The 21,569-nt window shown below is 39.7% G+C and overlaps 2 protein-coding genes and 1 pseudogene across 5 annotated transcripts; 2 read left to right on the top strand and 1 right to left on the bottom strand.

The window, feature by feature from the left end:
* The first annotated feature begins 3,579 nt into the window (after positions 1-3,579).
* On the top strand, positions 3,580-4,287 carry LOC147861130 (germin-like protein subfamily 2 member 4 pseudogene; annotated as a pseudogene).
* A 3,902-nt stretch (positions 4,288-8,189) lies between these two features.
* Positions 8,190-11,584, top strand: LOC147861129 (small multi-drug export protein). 4 transcript variants are annotated; one of them, XM_087323298.1, is made up of 4 exons: positions 8,190-8,438; positions 8,530-8,570; positions 10,122-10,477; positions 10,964-11,584. In XM_087323298.1, exons 1-4 carry the CDS (start codon positions 8,222-8,224, stop codon positions 11,385-11,387), a joined length of 1,038 nt encoding a protein of 345 aa, XP_087179424.1. In that variant the 5' UTR covers positions 8,190-8,221; the 3' UTR covers positions 11,388-11,584. The 4 variants fall into 4 exon arrangements, with proteins under 4 accessions (XP_087179424.1, XP_087179423.1, XP_087179422.1 ...); XM_087323297.1 differs by having other exon boundaries at positions 10,113-10,477; XM_087323296.1 differs by having other exon boundaries at positions 8,530-8,609.
* Positions 11,585-12,788: 1,204 nt separating this feature from the next.
* LOC147861128 (pentatricopeptide repeat-containing protein At1g03540-like) lies at positions 12,789-15,790 on the bottom strand. The gene has a single exon (XM_087323294.1). It carries the CDS (start codon positions 15,733-15,735, stop codon positions 13,348-13,350), a length of 2,388 nt encoding a protein of 795 aa, XP_087179420.1. The 5' UTR covers positions 15,736-15,790; the 3' UTR covers positions 12,789-13,347.
* Between the last annotated feature and the right edge of the window lie 5,779 nt (positions 15,791-21,569).

The following is a 21,569-nucleotide window of genomic DNA, read 5'->3' as shown; positions in this document are numbered from 1 at the left end:
AGGCATTCAAGACCACCAAAAAATGTTCAAGAAAACCACACATGCTAGATCCCAAAGTACCACATGAATTGACTCAAACTCTTCAATTTTGTCAATAGCTACCATAGATGCTATAGACATAGAGGCTTATTAGGCAGAGCTAGGGAATTCTTGATATATGAAACAAGAATTGGATCTTGAATCTAAGAGAAAAGAAGCAAGGGCTCGTCAACATCTAGATGTACAAAGTTGAAATTGACAGAGAAAACCCCGTTAACTCAATTTGATGAAATGGAACCAATCAAGGAAGAAACTCTAGATATCCTAGATTATGTAACAAAATTGTTCCAAATTTGGCCAAAATGACACATTTAACACATCTTCATACTTAAAATTTCAAAACTACAAGAACTATAATGGCTTATTCAATGTGTAAACATGTTGAACCATGCATTCCATTCAATACGCTTTTACGTTACACAATACTCTTTATATGGAATACCACTATGCGGTGGACACCCAAATAATATGTTTGATATACTAAACAATGCTAACTCTTAACGATGTTTCAATTGTCTTTTATCCCATGGGCATAGATTTGAGTTCATGGTCTAGGCCATTGGTTGATGAGAACTTTGTCTTGTCATATATGTATGGTGTGCATTACTCCTTTGCAAGTACACATTTCATCTTGTCATAATTGATATGCTTTTCATATCCTCATGTCTTTCATAAATTTGACACTAAAGCCTTGTTTTATTGTAAGGATGCCATTAAGAGAACCATACACTCAAGTAGGGAATGATTGAAGAATTGTTTTACCAATGCTACTAAAGAATAGGGGTATATTGTTCTAGAAAAAATAATGTCTAACATGATGTTAAACATGTTTTTGTGTCTTGTTAAATATCATGTATAGAATTGACATTTAGCATTGCACAGAAAATGGAATGTTGAATGCTACGTATTGTATATGGCACAATTCTCACCCTATAACGTGCAAAAAATAGATAACTATAAAGAAACTTTTCACCCCCAAAAACTCCTTTATGCTCTTGATCTTGCTTGCTCTCTTGCTCTTTCTTCACCTTTCATGCTCTCTCACTCTTTCTCATGCTATTTCCCTATCTCACTCGGTCTACAATGATTCTTCTCTCTTAATCGCTCTAAGAATTGGTATCTATTCACACGTTCTTTGGAACTGAAAGTAAATATGCTAAGTAAATAAATACTTTTTATTCGACGTTAACCATGACCCATATCCAATGATAAAGATGGAATGTTTGATGTAGTACTCAAAGTTGGTTGTTTATGACTTCTAGTAAATCTCAACCTACCAAAACAAAAGAGAATACTTGAATTTATAGTAAATTTTAATTATAATGTATCACTAAAGTAGATCACTTTTTTGAGCTTCCACCACTTTGACTAGTTAAGGCGGTCTTGTGGTATGATTAACTTTAGCACTTTCCCAAGCATGTAAATGAAATTAACATTCAACTAAGATTCCATGTAGGCAAAGATGGTGATGATTAATACACAAAAGTAGAATTTGCTTATGTCATCACATGTTTGAGAAATATAGCATGCTCATCACTTGATGGAACCATGTGTTGTTGGTGTTGAATTAGCGATGATGATGTTCGTGGTGTTGTTGTGGATATTGTCACTCAAATTAGAAATATGCTAATACATAATTGGTTGACGCCCATATAGAGCACCTCAATTGTTAGGAGCTTGAAAAAACACAATCTCCTTGTTGCACTCCTCATTGGTAAGTCCTAACGCACACATAAGATTTTTTGTGGTGAATAGAAGTATTGGAATGGTTTTCAATATGCATACATATATGATTGTTCAAGCAATCATTCACTTATGATCATACATCCATATGATTATTCAAGCATACACATACAAATTACAATCATACGTACGTATGCATATATAAACAATCAATTATGTTGATTTGTACATGCATATACACACCTACATTGAACCATACCTACATATACACATAATCATAAGTTCATTTAATGACATTTAATTTCTTGTACTAGTGTAGATACAACGCTAATGACATGAAATGGTGAGTTGCAACTCAACTCTTACATTGCCATTTCATTGAATCACACGTTGATCATGAAGGTGAGATTTCTATGTCTTAGAAGTGACAAATTAATCCGTTAATGCTTCGTCAAGACCAAATGAGATGTGTGTGCATGTGTTATGATGGTGAACGAGGCAAAGCGTGACTATATTTAGGAATCAACAATGGTTTGGTTTCAGCTCAATTGGTTTGGCCTTGTCCAAACCAAACTAGTTAAGCCTTACCGGTTCAATAGTTTCCAAACTTGATAAACTGGTTAAGCCTAAACCAATTTAGGAACCATTTTAGCCAAGCCAATTATGCTCTAACAAGTTTGGCTTGAATCGGTTAAGGAAACTCAAGCCTAAACTGAACTGAAGCATTTTAAAACGGTTGACTAATACGGTTCTAGCTTGAGTCGAGCCATTATCGATTCCTAGAAAGTTTATGTAGAAGACAATACAATATGTATTGTACACAACACTAAATGTCACCCTTTAGCGTGCAAAAAAAAGATAACTATAAAGAAAGTTCCCGCTCCCCCTCAAAAAAGAAAATCCACCAAAATAAAAGAAAATACATTTATTTATTGTAAATTTCAATTATAATGTATAACTATAGTTCATTTTTTTGAGTTTCCACCACCTTCCCCAAGTTAAGCGGGTCTTGTGATATGATTAACTTTAGCCATTTTCCAACCATGTAAATGAAGTTAGCATTCAATATTAGTGATGAATTATACACAACACTAGAATTTGCATGTGCTTGGCTCAAATTTGAGAAATATAGCCATGCTCAAACGTATACATACAATTGCGTCAAAAAATATATAATTGTGTTAATGTATGTATGTATGTATGTATGTATGTATCTATGAATGTGTGTTGCACTCTCACTCCACATCCCCAAAACGGCCCCACGTGCTTTTACTTCTTCCCACGCACTTCAGCAACAATATGGAAATGTTCTTCACATACATACATACATACATCTGATAAATTACAATACAATGTAGTACATGCATGCATATGTGTGTGTGTGTATTGCTTATCTTTCTTTGCAAGATCGCGCTACTTCTTCTTCTTCTTCGTATTATGGTTTAGGGTTTAGTGCATTCTGTAATAAATTTCACACAATGTCACAAAAGAAAGATACAAATTTCAATTACCACATGCATTTCCCCCCGGTCCCCACTCCCGAAACCCCACGAAAACAACAATGACTACGTTCCTCATAGCTTATAGCCTCACGCAATAAGTAACCAACGAGACACTTGACAGAGACACACACCCACAGAGAATAATATCTCTCTCATTCTCTCTGTGTGTAATATCTCTATATAAATGTAGGGTTTTCAGGAGGCCTAACATCATCAAAGCCAACTCTTCCATACATACACTTAAGTAAACCAATCCCAACCTTCTACACATACATACATTACATTACATTCATACATACATACATAGATACATACTTTGATAATTTGATTAGTAACTGTAGTAGTACCCATTCCAATGGCATCATCCGTTCCCGCCAGTCTGTCTCTCAGCATGCTGCTCCTCCTCCTGGCCTTTTTGTGCCTAACATCCCCAGCCCAGCTGGCGTCCGCCGCGGACGAGGACCCTCTACAAGACTTCTGCGTGGCCGCCGCCGTCGACGCCGTGATCGTCAACGGCCGCACGTGCAAGCCGGCCGCCGCCGTGACCGCCCAGGACTTCACGTCCACGCTGCTCCGGACGGGCGGCGCGCCGGCCCCGCCCACCAACTTCCCACGGGCCATCGTCACTCTGGCCTCCGTCAACAACTTCCCTGGGCTCAACACGCAGGGCCTGTCCATCGCCCGCATCGACTTCCCGCCCAAGGGACTCAACCCACCCCACGTCCACCCGCGCGCCACCGAGGTCCTCTTCCTGGCCCAGGGCACCCTCATCGTTGGCTTCGTCTCCACCACCAACGCCACCCTCTTCCAGGCCACGCTCTACCCGGGCGATCTCTTCATCTTCCCCCGTGGCCTCCCCCACTTCCAGATCAACCCCGACAGGCGGATCCCCGCCCTGGCCATCGCCGCCCTCAACAGCCAGAACCCAGGCGTCTCTCAGCTCGCGGTGGCCCTCTTCGCCGCCAACCCACCCCTGCCAGGGATCGTGCTCCAGAATACCTTCGGCATTTACCAGTCCGAAGTGGATGCCCTCGCCGCCAGCGTGAGGGCCACCCTACCTTGAATACCCCCCCCCACCTCATCATGAATCTGAAGACGGTCGGTCACCCTGCAGCAAGCAAGAGCAACCCTACCTTGAACCTCACTACCTTTATACCTATCATCTACATATCTATCCGCGCCTACGTCTGTCTGTCTCAGTAATTAATTAACTACATACATGGCACTACCATGTCCAATAATACTACTTATTACCCTTGCATTTGGGGCCGCATTCCTCACTCCCCCCCAATAAGTTGGTAAATCTTCGTGTAATTAATACTCTTTAACATACTCGTTCCTACTACCTAACACTCGCGTGCCTATCTATTGACTATCTATCTTTTCCTATACCAACATATACATATACACCACAATATGTATACATACATACATACATATAGATATGTGTATCATATATATACATATGTGTGTGTGTATGGATGTACAGTATATGTATATTATATAGTATATATATAAATATATACTACGTGATGCTATCTATTTTATAGTGTGTTGCTCATGTATGTGCGTGTGCGCGCACACATGCCCTACGCACACACATGCCCTAATTGTTTGCATCACTGCTCAAGTGCCATTCACACGCAAAGAATCGAGTATGCACGTCCGGCCCGTCGTTTGTAAGTCCTTTCGGTATTCCTTGTTGCGAATACACTCCCTAGGAGGGTTTGCTTTATCAAGAAACGAAGTTACATGTAACTTAGTGGAGTTGAGCACATGAGAGGTTTGATACCAATGTTATTTTATATGGAACATAATACCTACAAAGGTTGGCAAGTGCATGTTCCAATAGAATACATGCATGGAATCTATGCAACACTAGGCTAGATTATTATGTGCACACGAAACATACTTTTAAACAATCAATCAAAGAGAGAGAGAGTGAGTGAGAGAGAGAATTGCTTCTTGAACATGGTTGTTTTGCATATTTCAGACCAACATAGTCTATATTGATTTATCAATAGTATAATGGCAAGGGCCATCTAGACATTTATATCTTTAGGATGGGCTTTTATATACAGAGCGTGGAAATCTCCATTTCAATAGGTGTTTGGTCATGCACAATTGAGAATGCCTTCCCCACATTTCAAGATAGCCTTTCAATATCTAAGGTCGATTTCTCTCCCATATAAATGAGGGTTCCTCTTATGCTCCTTTTCTGGTAGCAATTTGTAATGCCTTTGTTTTCTATCCTCAACAGAGTTTAAAGACACATTTGACGATTAAAAGGCATATTGTTAGAATGGTTTTACGTGTTGGAAACTTCATGGAGGTTGTCACAAGAGGAATTAGGGACTTGTAGGTTGGCATGGCATAATCTCAATCATTTGCATTGGTCTTAATCACATGGAACTAAATAGGTCCATGATGATATATGTAGAGATGAAGAATGACATGGGAATCTGATTGATTTTGTGGTGAATCAATAGGATATAATATTCCATAGATTGTATTTTGACTTTCCAAAGTCATACATTAGTATTTGCATAGAGAGAGGGGGGATGGAAGGTACATAACTCTAATTATGGATGGTGGTGGATAGAGAAATGTAGTTGGCATTCTAAATTGCCACTTGTAGCAAAGGTTGTCATGTTGATCGGGGGATTTGCCTTTGGGATTTAGCTCTAAAGTGATATATACACTAATAATAGGCAATTGCCTCTTTTCCACTATTCAAGTGGAAGATAATTCTCATATAATATGTTTGATTGCTTGTCAGACTTGGAGTTACATGCATAACGAGATAATTTTGGTTGCAAGTTTTATCTACATGTTATTTAGCGAGATAAAGAAGTGGCAAGGTTATCGACATGCATAACGATGTGTTTCCAAATCCCTATGCCCTTTTTTTGTTGTTATGAATAGATATAGGTGATCACATTTATAGAGTTCACTTGGGATATGGAGGAATATAATCCATCGATGGTGTACCTTATCAATTGTTAATTTGTATGGATTCCTTTGTAGAAAAGCTTGATCTTCATGTGATGAAACTGAGATCTATTGATGTAAAACTATGTTAATATACATGCCTTTATAAGAAAAACTACTCTTGATCCATTTATTGGATTGACCATTCGACAGCTTTTGCACTTAATAGTGTTACACACTTTATTCAATGTACAAAGATTCCTTCAAAAACTCATATGGCTTTTCCAAATCTTTAATTAAGTATTCATATTTTCTATTTTATTGTTGTGTGATTGTTCCTACATTTTAATATTACCATTTTATTGTTGATGTGAATCAATACTTTTTCATCTTCATAGAGATTACTTGATTTAATCATAAATAGACAAATATGTTTCCTTAAGGAGCCACTACTTGGATTACCACTTAAACATAATGTTGAGCATAAAATAAATCTCATATCAGGTGTTGTTGTGAGAATTTGACCTTATCATATTGGTCGATTTGAGGGCAATGAGATTGTTACACAACATAAAGATTATTCAAGGATGTGTCCCACTTGTTACTTCAACTTACAATAAATCGCCTTGGGGTAGACGCAACGATTATCTTAGTCAAAAGAGAAGAAGGAACATGGAGAAGGTGGTGTGTTTATTGTTTTTGTCTAAATAAAGTGACTATTAAAAAATTTGTATCCATTGCTACGTGCTTACGGTTTGATTGGTCGTATGCACAGTGCTTGATATTTTACCAAAATTGATCTCCGAAGAGACTACCATCAAACAAGAATTGTTGAGGAAGATATTCCTAAAACCGCATTTTATATGTGTTATGACCATTCTGACTTTTTTGCCATGCCATTTAGTTTGACTAATGGTTCAACCACTTTTCAACAAGAAATGATTGGCATTTTTCGAGATCAACTTTGTCATTTTGTCGTCGTTTTCTTCTATAATATTCTCATATAATCATACTTTGGATGAACATTACACTTGTGTTCGTTTTGTCTTGCAAACATTGTGAGACAAACATTTCTTTGCCAAAGCATCAAATTGTGACTTTTTCAAAAGATTTGAAACATTTAATTATCGACCATGTAAATTAAATTTGGGAGCAACCATTTGGGAATTGGTTTTGTTAATTTCCAATAAAAATCTATTTGTAATAAGTCAAAGTATCTACTAAACCAATTCCTTGGATTGACCCTTTGCAAGAATATTTTACTATGCTAAATGAACATGTATACATTGCTTCCACACTTGACTCTTAAACATAAACTATCAATATCATTTCTTATTCCTCCATATATATAATAACTCCACTAACATCAACAGATGGAGGATAATTTGGGAGAAGAATTGACTTAGTTAGGTTGGGAGGTGGATCATTGTCAAGGCTTTTTCGACCACATCCATCCATGTGGGAGATCCTCAAATAGAAGGGACCATCTAGTTAAACTTTTTATACATGTATACCTTCTACATATGCATCTTATACATGTATACCTAATGGTATACGAACACCCACCCCCACCCCAAAATCTTAGTCCTCAATTAACCTTCACCAAAGCATGATGTTAAAAAGAGGATGAGGATGGTATAATCATTCAACAAAGACATGGATCAAGCTAGAAAAGGACAGGAGCAAGGCGCGACAAGAGACGCGGATCGTGTGATGCATGGAAACCATTATGGTGGCTCGGTCACATGATGTTGGAGGGTTTGGGGAAAAAGAGAGCGTACATCGATTCCATGAAAGCGATTTTCATACAAGCAAGCACAAATCCATGCAAACGAAAGGCTGATGAATACATGCTAGGACAGGAGGAATCGAAAACGGCTCGACTCAAGCCTAAACCGACCCGTTAAACCTTCTGAGGTTCGGTTCGGTTCGGGCTGGCTCAACCGAACCGAACCGATTTGGGCCCAACCGGTTTCCAAGCCAGTTAAGGTTTAATTGGCTTGGTTAAACCGGTTAGCCTAAACCTTCCACGCAGGAGGCATCAGGCAACTGCAGCCGCAGTAGCCATGGCTGTCGCCTCTTCCAGTCTGATCCTCCTCCAGCACGCTCGCTCAGACGGCTTCACCATATCGGCTCCGCCTCCTCGTTTTCTTCGTCCCCACTCTTTCGCAAAGCATCGGACCTGCATTTCCCCCCTGCCTTCTGCTTCTTTCCGTCCTTCGTCTCCTTCTTTACCAGTTTATGCATTCCAACCGATCGATTCTCAGGAAGGAAAAACAAAAGGTTCTTTTGGATAATCTCATGGTTTTTATCTGTTCTAAAACACCTTCGTTTTTTCAGAGCTTTTATTGTCTGGTTTTTTTCTCCTTTACAGGTGCGAATCTTCTGCACCAATCTGAGTACCTTCAGAGTTCTGTAAGCGCAAATCCTTTTTTGGACTGTCAAATATATGATGTGAGTTTAACTTTACTTCCTTCTTGAGATTTTTTTCGATTATTGTTGTACGTATGGTTGAGTAAACCCTGAATGAGCTCTTAAAAAACGACTTAAACGTGAATGCTTATAATGCAAAATCTTGCAGATGATAATCTATGAGTTCTTGTTGCTCAAAAGAAATTGGTTTTTCTCGTAGAACATTGCGTATTTCCTTGTTGTACAGTGCATTGTTGATTGATTAATGAATACTATTTTGGTTCTAGAAAATCGCTTGATTTGTTGGCCTTTTTTGTGCATTTCTGGTTGCATAAAATCTTAAATGGTTTCTAAAATAATCTTCTGAAATGAAGAGTGTAATGATACCAGAGTTAGGAAGATGCTGGTTCTGTGATTCGTAGTTCACAATTGATAAAATCTGTTTTTCTTCCACCAGTCTTTCTTGTCACACTAGAGTCTTTTCGTTAGTATGACCACATAAATTTTTATACAGCTATCCTACATAAAGAAAAATACCCCGTGTTTGCAAATGAATGCATTATTTATTCTTATTACTCAATGGAGGCTTCTGATTTTTCTTGTAGAAATTTGCCAATTTTCTTGGTACACTAGTGGCATTGACATTGCTGGGGAGTAAGAGTTGATGTATTAGACTCTATAATATCAATATATATATGTAATGGCATAAAGATAGCATCTTGCCAAGTACAAGAGTGTGAAGGTATTAGAGTCTAGAAAACATTAGAAAAATGTCTTTGGAAGTGCAATGGTGCTGGAATATTGATGATAATGATTTATCATCTCCTACAGAATTTGAAAATTGACTATGGACCAAAGACAAGTGTCATTCCTAGTGCAAGGTGCTGGGACACTGATGTGATGATGTATTAGAGTCTTTAAAATATCAAAATGAACTATGGCACAAAGACAAAACAACTTTCCAAGTACAAAGATGCTGAGATATCAATGAGGATATAGGGTATGGTACAAAGACAAATGCCTTTCTTTGTGCGAAGATGCTGAGACATAGATGATAATGATATGTTAAGAGTCACAGTTCGAAAATGAACAATGAAATAAACACAATTGGCTCCAAGGGTCCCAAGACATTGACCTATGATAATGTTAGAAAGAAGAGGAAGAAAAAATAAATGACCATCCAGCCAACAACAACATCATTGACCACCATCTAGGTCGCATATTTGTATACACGTTGTCTCTAGCTGTATGTTTCTACATGATTGCCACTTTTCAGAAGACTATGTTATTGTACAAAACATCCTGTTTCTCTCTTAACTAATTGAATATTTCCTTTGTGCTTTAGTTGCATTGATCATGCTGTGACTGGGAGATTGCTAAAACTTATGAAGGTGGTCTCACGAACATTCATTGCAATATTTTAGTATTTAAACACCAATGGATGGCATGTCAAAATTGTATTTTTATTAAGTTAAGACTCTGATTTTTCACCAATGAAGGTCAGTTGCAGTTTATGTAATTTTGTGTTCCATGTGTTCATTATAGGTGATACAGGGAAAATTTAATAAGAGCACAAGTCAATCACCTGCAGAAAACTGTTTTTCAGATTCTAAAAATTCCAATAGTGTACAACTGATACATTCATCGCTAAAAAGCATCATAATATCCCTTGGCATTCTCTCAATTTCAACCGGTCTATTTTGTGGAAGTGCCCAAGCTTCAGAGGCTACCATTAAAGCTTCTCATCTTGGTCTTAAAATTGCTTCGTTTTTACGTCAAACTGGATGGCCAGATGAGGCTATTGTTTTCTTCATGGCAATGCTTCCTGTCTTGGAACTACGTGGGGCCATCCCTGTAGGTTATTGGATGCAACTGGATCCTCTCAAACTTTCGGTGTTATCAATTCTAGGGTAAGTTCATGACCTGCTGAATATCCCTGATTCTCTATCAGATTTATGCTAGACCCTGTTACTTTGATGGAAAAATATGGAAATATATATGGTTATGTTTCTCAGATATTAAAAAAGTATGTTTGATATAAAAATAATTGCTGTATCTTTTCTTGAAATTGTTTCTATATGCTTGATTGGTGATTCTCAAATCTTGTGAACAAGAGATTAGGGCATCAAAGAGAGATTTCTCAAATTTATAAGTCTTTACGGAAACATATTTTACCAAGCATATAGAGATCATTTTAGAGCGATACAGCATATTATACACTTTGTAATATCGTAGAAGCATGACGAAGAATCTGAGAACTTTAATTGATTCCTCTTGTTTTGACCAAACAAACATATAGAAGTAATTTCGAGAAACAGAAACGTTTTTTAGTAAAACATATGTCTATGTGCCTTGTGATATCATTCCATTATGGCAATTATTTATTTTGACCACAGGAATATGGTACCAGTTCCATTCATTGTACTATATATGGCAAAGCTAGCCAATTTTTTGTCATCAAGAAGTTCAACTGCAAAGAAGATAGTAGATATGATTTTCGAATCGACAAGGAAGAAAGCTGGACCAATACAGGAATTCAAGTGGTTAGGATTAATGTTATTTGTTGCAGTTCCATTTCCTGGGACAGGAGCTTGGACAGGCGCCATGGCTTCTTCTGTGTTAGGAATGAATTTTTGGGATGCCGTTTCTGCGAATTTTTTGGGTGTGGTCATGGCAGGGGTTCTAGTGAATTTGTTAGTAAATCTAGGTTTCAAATATGCATTGCTAGTAGGTATTGGGCTTTTCTTGGGTTCTACTTTCATGTGGAGTTTTTTGAGAGTAATAATGATAAAGAAGCCAGAGTTGGATGCAGATAACTGAAAGGCATTCTCGTCAATCAAGGCGAGTCAGTTGTAGGATATATTGAGATGAGTCAGCCAGTTTCTTTCTCTTACATACATAAATTGGTGATATTCAGCCAATGATTTAATCCAAGATAAGCTGCCCATTGAGGGATTTGACTGTAACATATTGACTTAGGGTTCTCTCCTTTTCTCGCAATAAATACAAATTTTTCATATTTGTTCAGTGAACACAAATCCACACATTCATAAAAGCCTCAGCTTGGCTCTATTGTAGATCTACAAAAGAGAGATGGAATTCATGTCCATGTGAAAACTATCACTTGTTTCATTTTAAAATTATGTTTAGATTAAGTTTCTCAATGACTTTGGGGTGGCAAAATTTTAATGAAAAATAGAAATTCTATTCTCATCTTTTAATATTGTTATCTATAATTTGTGTTATGTGTCATTTTTTAATGTATATACTTGTATCTTACTAATCCTTAGCATGTTTTCATTTGTCCTTTGTTCTTTTTTCTTTTTTCTCCTCTTCCATCAAATGATTTATATATTGTTTACTAATTGTGAATATAGATAGTTATTGGTCCCATCATTCTTCGATATACACACAAGCACCTTGTAAATAATGCCCCTCATTTTCAACAAATTTAAATGGGACGCTGTTCAGATTGTGTGCTTTGCAAGAAGGTTATTATCTTCCGACCAAAGGAGCTTGGAAGATGAATAGGCTGGGATGGCTTTGCTGCAATTCCTCTACTTCACTCTTCTGACAGTTTGGAATTAACTTTCAGGTTTTCTATTGCGCTGATTTTTACTTACTATGTAAAATGCTCTTGTCATTTTATGTGCTATCTGCACATGTCAACCATGGACTGTTCAGAGGGTTCACCAATCATTCCTCCAAACCAAAATTTGTGTTTAGGTTTCACTAACCTCAGGCAACCATGAATACTACAGGGTAAGTGCACAATACATCACCTTCTTCACTTGAATAATAACCAGTGTAGGGTGGTAACAATTTTCCCTATATCTCATCATTAAGCATTAGATGTGTACATACATCCTTTTACAACTTAGTCCATGTAATTAGGAGTCAGCAATGTCTCGGTTCAAGCCTAAACCGAGCTGTTAAACGGTTTTGCAGCTTGGCTTGGTTCAGGCTTGAGCTTTGTAAACTGGTTTGCAAGGCTCAGGCCGAGCCGAACCAGATTGGGCCAAATTGGTTAAGGCGAAACAGTTTGTTCAAACCTTAACCAGTTTAGGAACCATTTTGGTTCAAGTTTGAAAGCTTCCAAACTGGTTAAGCTGAAATCGAACTGTTACCGAGTCCTACATGCACATATTTCCAATCTTCCACATTTAGTTGGCATTTGTAACCAATTGATCCATCTTAATGTCGGTCCTTTGAGCATTCATGATCGATCCCTCTTCATATTCACTGTAGTTTTTGTGCATGAAGTTCTGTATATATCATAAACCTCCCTGAGCTCTGGTTTATCTTATCAATCTGTTTCTGGACAGCATTTTCCATTGATTTTGTGAATAGGACAGGTATATTATTCCATTCAGTTTCTGTAATTTGGTTGATTGCTCAGAAACTTGTCCCAGTTTACGGTTTGGGCTGTCATATGCAAGTTCAATTCAATACAAAGTAGCCCTTCATATGTGCTACTCTGATTGTGATGGCTTAGGCACAAGAAGTGGCTATATTCATTGGTCATCACCTGTCACATAGGTTCATTAATATCTGCTTTCTATTTCTTCTTAAGAGCACATTGAAGTAAAACATGTCACAAAACCCTACTCGATGGATTGACAACTGGGTTTATGTGGTGCACTCAATACATGCCACTCAACAGAGTAATCCAACCTCTTCCTTGTGACCCATGCCACCTGAGCATCAATTGTATTATGCTGCAAATGTATCTCCAGAAAGGTGCTATGTGCTGCTGCTATAAACTTTTTCTTTTAGTGAGCTACACCGTATCCCACTTCCTAGCAGCAGCAGCAGACATATTTGCAAGCATAACATAGGGTGTTGCACTATTTGGGCTTAAATTGAATAATCTCTGGGCAGCATAGACACCCCTTTCATAGTCATCATGAATCTTACATGCACCAAGCAAACATAGCCATGCCACATCTGCCTTCTCAATAGAAAGTTCATTTATCATGTATTGTGCTTCTTCTAGTCTACCGGCACGCCCCAAAAGATCAATCATGCAAACGTAATGATCTTGTGTATATATTACATCGAAGTATCTTTTCATGAATATGAAGTATTCCCGGCCGTCATCGATCCACCCTGCATGACTGCAAGCAGTAAGGATAGAGACAAATGTTATTTCATCTGGATTTATGCCTTCTGATTGCATCTTATAGAAATATTCCAAGGCCTTGACTCCATGCCCATTGTGGGAAAATGCTGCAATCAATGCGTTCCAAGTGGCTATGTTCGGGTGAGATGAAGCATTAAAAAGCCTATGAGCCTTTTGTAGATTACCACACTTTCCATACATGTTGATCAGTGCATTTCTTACTATTAAATCTCCTTCACATCTGTTATCCATAACTGCAGCATGGATTTCCTCTCCTTTATCTAATGCTGCAAGACTAGCGCAAGCATCAAGCGTACATACAAATGAAGTACTATCTGGCTGTATGCCTTTCAGTTGCATTTGATGGAAAAGATCAAGTGCTTCTTCATTGCATCCATTATCAACATTAGCACCAATCATGGATGTCCAAGAAACGATATCCACATCTGGCATTTTATCAAAAATATATTTGGCATCATCAAGACTCTTAGATTTTCCATACATCTTGACAAGGGCGGAGTTTATCATAGGATCCAAGTCGTATGCATTTTCAACAATATTTCCATGAATCACATGTCCTTTTCTATGATCCACATCCATTCCACATGCATCGATCACATATGTAAAGGTGATGTTGTCTGGATTTATTGACACATGTTGCATTTGGCAAAATACATCCAAAATCTCATCTACAAGGTCATTACTTATGTAGACTGAAATCAGAACATTGTATGTGATAGCATCTCGATGGATCATATTGTTAAAAATGCTCATGGCATTATGTAAAGTTCCACACTTTCCATACACATTAATGAGGGAATTGAGAAGCGTTATATCATGGTCATGACCATACTCAACAATGAATGTGTGGATTTCTAGCCCCTCCTCAATTAAAGTTAAGTTACTACATGCATGCAAGGCAGAGATAAACGTTATATGGTCAGGCTTAATAGCTTGTGATTGCATACGCCAAAAGAGAGACAGGGCATCTTCACTACCCCCGATTTCAACCAATAGTGAAATCATTGCATTCCATGAAACCACGTCTCGACTAGACATTCGTTCAAAAACAATTTTTGCATCCAAAAGGCTTCCGCACTTCCCATAGAAATTTACGAGTGCAGTTCCCATCATGAAATCCTGTTCACTCCCAGCCTCAACAATAGAAGCATGTATCTGCTTCCCTTCTTGAAGAAAACTAAGGCCACTACATGCATCGAGGGCACAAACAAATATAAAGTTATCTAGTTTCAGATGTTGAGATTGCATCTCAAGGAAGATAACAAAGGCCTCGTTATACATTTCATTTTGTGTACAAGCAGTCACAAATGCAGTCCAACAGACAATATCTTTGGTTTTCATTCGTATAAAGACAGCCCTTGCCTGTGAGAGATTCTTACACTTTCCATACATACTAACAAGTGCTGTCCCGACCACGACATGTTGATCAAACCCTTGTTCAATGATAGAAGCATGGATTTCTTGACCTACAACGAGGGCTGAGATCGCTGAACAGGCATCTAGAGCCCGAAGAAAAGTAAGGCTATCTGGAACCACATTTCCTCTCACATACATACCATAGAAAAGCATTAAAGCCTCTTGACCATAGCCACCATGTGACAGAGCAGCAATCATGGCTGTCCAAGATACCACATTATGACATGGCATTGTATTAAACACTCTTCTTGCATCATCTAAGCATGCTTCCTTTATGTATGCTTTCATGAGAATGTTCCATGTGTATACATCCGGATGAGGAGTGAGATTGAACAATGCTTGAGCATTGTGTACGTCCCCATTATGGGCGTAAGCTCTCAACATGAGGTTCCACGAGTAAAGGTTAGGGTTTTGGATGTGGTCAAAAACAGAGCGAGCATCGGGGATGCTTCCACAGTTGCCATACATCTCGATGAGGCAGTTGGTGAGGAAGGTGACAAGATCGAATGCATGGAGGGCGAGGTGGTTATGGAGAAGCTTACCTTGACACAGGGATTTGCTATGTCTGAGAAGGGCAGCGAGGTTGGAGAGGTTGGACCTCGTAGCCATGGCCCATGGGGGTGGAGCTTTTCGCCCACAAACCTTCACAAACTTGTTTCTTCTGTTCTTAGTTCTTATATCATTCATGAGTTAATAAAAAGAGTTCTTATATTATTCATGAGTTAATTCAAAGTTTGTCTCTCCTTGACGAAAAAGGCTTGGCAAAATGGTGTTCTCTTGGCTGACCTTGTCACACTAGAAGTAATATACATATAGCTCTCGCCGAGAAAGTTTAGTAATTTCTTTTCCGATGACCGCTCTCGGCCGAAACATGTATGAAGGGTTTCTTCTTCATCCGAGTTGAAGCACATACATGTACTTCTCTGTTATCTCATCGGTCCTTTGTCTCACCACTCTTCGATGATGATCTCAAACCAAACATACATGAACATTTATTCTTATCTCATGTGTCCATTACTCAAGACACTTGAGATCTGCAAAACTAAGCATGTGTGAAGATTTCTTCTTTTCTCATGTATTCATCACTTGTGATCAAAGTCGTGGGGATGCCTAAAGTCTAATACATGATATATGAAAGACAATATTTTTTAGGCATGCCTTAACATGAATGCATTGTCAAATTTTCCATGCCTATAATGTCATCTTGACATCTATATCATTTTCAATGCCTATGAAGTGTGGAAAGGCACGTCGGCAATTGCGACAAGTGAAAAGGAACCGTTGCTCATCAGTGAGCAAAACAAACTAAATCTTGTTGACGATGAATCGACACAGGTGGTCGATTCAGGTGCGTCGTTTCATTTGACATCAACCGGGTGTCGACTAGTGTTGAAGGATGTCAAACACGTTTCGAAAGTCCGACTTAATCTGATATTAGCCAGTCGGCTGGATGAAGAAGGCTACACGGGTAGCATCCGGAATGGTGTCATGAAGTTCTGCAAAGGGAGCTTGATTGTGGCTCGAACTTGGAAGACCAACAGACTATGCCGAATGGATGCTTGAATATGCCGGGAAGAAGTGAATGTGGCAGCCGACTCAGTCAGTGAGTTGTGGCACAAGAGGTTGTGGCACAAGAGGTTGTGACACATGAGTGAGAAGGGGATGCGGAGACTTGCTGATGACAACCTCATCCCGGAGGTGAAGAACGTGCAATTCGAGAAGTGCACCGATTGTTTGGCCAAGAAGCAAAACAAAACCTCCTTTCGAACTAGGACCCCGACAAGGAAGAGAATGCCGCCGGAACTCATACATACCGACGTATGCTACGTAGATACTAAGTCACATGCCGGTTCACAATATTTTGTAACCTTCATTGATGATTGTAGTTGGAAGTTGTGGGATTCCGTCCTGAAGACCAAGGACCAGGTATTGTCAGTCTTTAGAGAGTTCCAAGCGAGAGTCGAACAAGAGATTGACCGGCAACTGAAAGCAATCCGAGCGGATAACGGTGGAGAATACTGAGGACAATTCGAATAGTACCGTCGGTTGAAGGGAATCCGCCTCGAGTATACCGTGCCGAATACGCCAAAACTCAATGGGTTGGCCAAGAGGATGAATCAGACCATCGTGGAGAGGGTCCGAAGTATGTTAACACATGCCAAGTTGTCCAAGACGTTTTCGGCTAAGGCATTGATGATAGTAGTGTACGTGATAAATAGATCACCCTCAACACCCTTGGATGGAGACATTCCACAAAGGGTGTTGACCAGCAAAGACGTATTGTACCGACATTTGAAGGTGTTCGGTTGTCTTCCCTAGGTGCATGTGGCTAAGGACCAAAGGGGGAAACTAGATCCAAAATCTCGGCCATGCATATTTCGGGGATACGACGATGACGAATTTCGCTACCGACTATGGGACTTAGTTGACAAGAAGGTCATTCGGAGCCAAGACATAGTCTTCATGGAGGAGAAGACTATTGTCAACTAGGAGAAAAAGAAGTTGCACACGTCCTCATGACCAATCGGAAGTCAAACACCGAGTGAAGAACTAGAAGAGTCAACTGAATTCGGAGTTGGGCCGACAGTCAAGTCGACCGGAGGCAAGTCGGGAGTCGACCGAGGAGATAGTCGACAAAGTCAAGAGCCAACTGAGGAACAGGAGGAACCAATCGAGAGGAGACAGTTGAACCAACATAGACCTGATTCCGACTTAGGCAAAGAGACGAATGAAGAAGTCAAGCAGGTGCCGACCGTGTCGACTGGAGAAAGAAGATATCCTCTCAGAGAGAGATGGCTCCCCATAGATTTCCAGAGAAAGAATATGTGTTGCTAATCGACAATGGGGAGCTAGGAAAGCAAAGAAAGACACCCACAATAGAGAGTGGCTAAGTGACATTCAAGACGAGATGGATTCCCTACATGAGAACCACACATATGAGCTCATGAAGTGGCCGATGTCATAATATGACAAGACTCGAACCCATGACCTTATGTTATATGGGTCGAGCTCTTGACCATTACACTATCTATTGTAATACGTAGGATATTATTTTCATTTAAGTTTTATTATAGAAAATAAAACTTCAGGACTACTCCTGAGAGCACTATTAAAGGAGGCACAAGGCATTATTTTGAACCAAATTGGTTCAATGCCAGTCTTAAGCCTCATAACTATTTTGTATTTACTCTTCTATATAATATATCATCTGTTATCATCATCTCTCTTTCTCTCTCGTCCTCTCTCTCTCTCTCTCTCTCTCTCTCTCTCTCTCTCTCTCTGTCTCTTTTTCTCTCTTCCTCTCTCGGGAGTCTTACGCAGTCCCATCCTCTTAGTACTAATAGTACTTCCCTTCTCCAGTACTAATTCTCTCTCTGTTTTAGTACTATTCCTAACAGTTTGAACCAATTTTTTCCTCTAGTCTTCTTTTCGGTTTCCCTCATCCTCTTACCTGTTTTTTTCTTCCAATACTATGGCTATTGTTAGCGCCCAAGAATATCAATCCGTTTTTTCCGAGCTACAGTGTCTAAAAGAAAAATTCGTTGCATTGGAACAAGAAAACCGACGATTGTTAGGGGATCTTCAACAAATCGCTCTAGAAAAACAGCAAACACAACAACAACATGGGGAGTTAGCATTACGTGTACAACAACTCGAAGCAACCATCGTAGCGTTGCAACAATAAGGATGAAGTCCCCAAGGATTTCATAAAGAGCCCAAGATTGGACTTCCTGTGAAATTCAATGGAACGCGATCACAATTCAGGGGATTCCTTAATTAGGTACGCTTAGTCATTCAAATGCATCCTTCCCGATACCCCACTGATGCATCCCGAGTAGGCCTAATAGGCACGTTGCTTAGCGGCTCAGCCTTGGCATCGTTCGCTCCGCTTCTAGAAAAACAATCGCCCTTGCTTAATAACTTTGAAGACTTTATTAGCGAGTTTAAAGCCTGCTTTGGAGATGCCGACAACATCAGGACGACGATCAACAAAATCCGACGATTGCGTCGAGGCGATCATCTAGCCTCTGCCTACGCGGCGGATTTCCGTCTACTCGCCTCAGATATTCCCTGGGGTGATCAGGCACTAAAGGAGCAGTTTCGCTATGGCCTGCAAAACGATGTCAAAGATTTACTTTTAACCTTCCCCGAAGAACCAAAGTCTCTTATAGAGGCAATCAGTCGAGCGGTCCGATGCGACAACCGCCTTTTCGAACGACGTTCGGAACGTCAATTACAAATACCACGCCCTAGGCCGGAGCCCACATATGCCTCAGTCGCAGCTAAACTGTTTGCACCAGATGTGTCTTAGGCAAATACTCCAACACCGATGGAGATTGACACCATGCATCGATGTGGCCCGTTATCGGAAGAAGAAAATCAATGACGACGTGCAAATCGATTATGTCTTTATTGTGGTGGACCAGGGAGGGCATATCGCAATCAACTGTCCCCATAGGCCAAGAAGACAGGTAAATCAAATCATAACCTGTACTAAACCCGAGTCAATTCCCTTAGGAGTGTCTGATAGTATTAATAGAACTAATAGCCCAGGAATCTCAAACAAATTTGAAATCCTTAGTCAATTAGAAGAAGAGTAAAACGACTCCGAGAGAATGGTCTTTATGCCAAACTAGAAAAATGTAGTTTTGACTACAAGCAAGTGGAATTTCTAGGCTATGTCATCTCGTCAAAGGGCATCTCCATGGATCCAGCTAAAGTCAAAACTGTGCTAGAGTGGCAAACTACACGTTCATTACGAGATGTACAATGTTTCCTAGGCTTTGCTAACTTCTACCGCAAGTTTATACAAGATTACTCGAAGATTATTTTGCCTCTCACACAGCTTACCAAGAAAGGACAGGCATTTCTTTGGTCCATTGAAGCGGACATGGCTTTTATGCATCTTAAGAAAGCCTTTACATCAGCTCTTATTCTAGCTCATGTGGATACAAACAAACCATTTATCATGGAGACCGACGCATCGGATTTCGCCCTCGGTAGCATCCTTTCACAACAAGGAGATAAAGAAAAGTTACATCTTGTGACTTTCCATTCGCGCAAATTTGATGTCGTAGAAATCAACTACAAGATACATGACAAGGAGTTATTAGCCACCGTGGATTCATTTGTGCAATGGCGGCACTTCTTAGAGGGCTCTCCACATTAGGTCATCGTCTTCAGTGATCATAAAAATCTTGCTTATTTCCAGAATGCTCGTGTACTAAATCGACGGCAAGCTCGGTGGGCCCAATTCCTCACGCGTTTTGACTTCAAAATCACATATCGGCCGGGGGAGCAGCAAGGAAAAGCAGATGCACTATTGTGACGTTCATATCTTGCACCTCGTCCTGGTGATCCAGCATTTGATAATCAAAAGCAGGTAATCTTGGGACCAACACGTTTGCACTAAACACGGATTTTTCATACTCCATTGGATTCCCGAATTATCGATGCCATACGTGCCAACTTGAAGACGGACAATTTTGCTCAAGCCATTCTAGCGCAAATTGATACCTCTCAGGGATCCTGTTCCCAATCTCAACAACTAGGTATGGACTACCAACAATTCAAATATCATGATGGTTTGTTATTCTTTAAAAAGCTCGTATATGTTCCCGATTGCTCATGTTGCCTTCAAATCGTCCAAAATTGTCACGACACCCATACAACGGGACATTTCGGTAGTACTAAGACGTTGGATCTAGTTCAACGAGCTTTTTGGTGGCCCCATATGTGACATTTTGTTGCCTGTGATGCTTGTTGCCGAGCAAATATTCCACAACATCATCCATATGGCTTGTTGGAATCCTTACCAATTCCAAGTAAGCCGTGGCAGTCCATTTGTCTTGATTTTATCACAGATCTTCCAGTCTCGAAGGGTTTCGATGCTATCTTAACCGTTGTCGATCGATATACTAAGATGGCACATTTTGTGCCTTGTACTAAGGCCATCACAAGTGAAGAAACCGCCGCCCTTGTCATGCATGAGGTATTTTGGCATCATGGCCTCCTAGACAGTATCATCAGTAACTGAGGACCTCAATTTGTCTCCAAATTTTGGAAGCATCTCTTTAAGATGCTCAATGTCTCTTGCAACCTCTCCCCCAACAACCATCCCCAGACCGATGGGCAGGCGGAACGAACAAATCAAATGCTGGAACAATACCTCCGGTGTTTTCTAAGTTACCAACAGGACGATTGGGCTGATATTCTCCACTCTGCGGAGTTTGCTTATAATAACGCTATTCACTCCTCAACTCGGGTCTCCCCATTTTACGCTTATACTGGTTTTCATCCTCACTAGTCTGTGATCGACACCCTAGAGCTACCAACCAATCCTCGTGCCGCGGATCATTTGGAGAGGTTACACAAGATTCAGATAGATCTATCTACTCATCTTCGTCATGCTCAACACACACAAAAGACTTATGCGGATCGTC

Source organism: Azolla caroliniana, unplaced genomic scaffold, assembly GCF_043228905.1.
Source record: "Azolla caroliniana isolate FFs.n. ecotype wild unplaced genomic scaffold, voAzoCaro1.0.p SCAF_8, whole genome shotgun sequence".
In the NCBI taxonomy this organism is placed as follows: Eukaryota; Viridiplantae; Streptophyta; class Polypodiopsida; order Salviniales; family Salviniaceae; genus Azolla; species Azolla caroliniana.
The sequence above is the reverse complement of the archived record's forward strand: the minus strand, read 5'-3'. Positions and strand labels throughout refer to the sequence as shown.

What these genes read in the sequence shown, in the direction of transcription:
- LOC147861129 (XM_087323295.1), top strand. Translation starts at nt 8,222, where the DNA reads ATGGCTGTCGCCTCTTCCAGTCTGATCCTCCTCCAGCACGCTCGCTCA. An exon ending in TCAGGAAGGAAAAACAAAAG is followed by an intron (nt 8,439 to 8,529) that starts GTTCTTTTGGAT and finishes TCTCCTTTACAG; the next exon opens with GTGCGAATCTTCTGCACCAA. An exon ending in TCGGTGTTATCAATTCTAGG is followed by an intron (nt 10,478 to 10,963) that starts GTAAGTTCATGA and finishes TTTTGACCACAG; the next exon opens with GAATATGGTACCAGTTCCAT.
- LOC147861128 (XM_087323294.1), bottom strand. Translation starts at nt 15,735, where the DNA reads ATGGCTACGAGGTCCAACCTCTCCAACCTCGCTGCCCTTCTCAGACAT.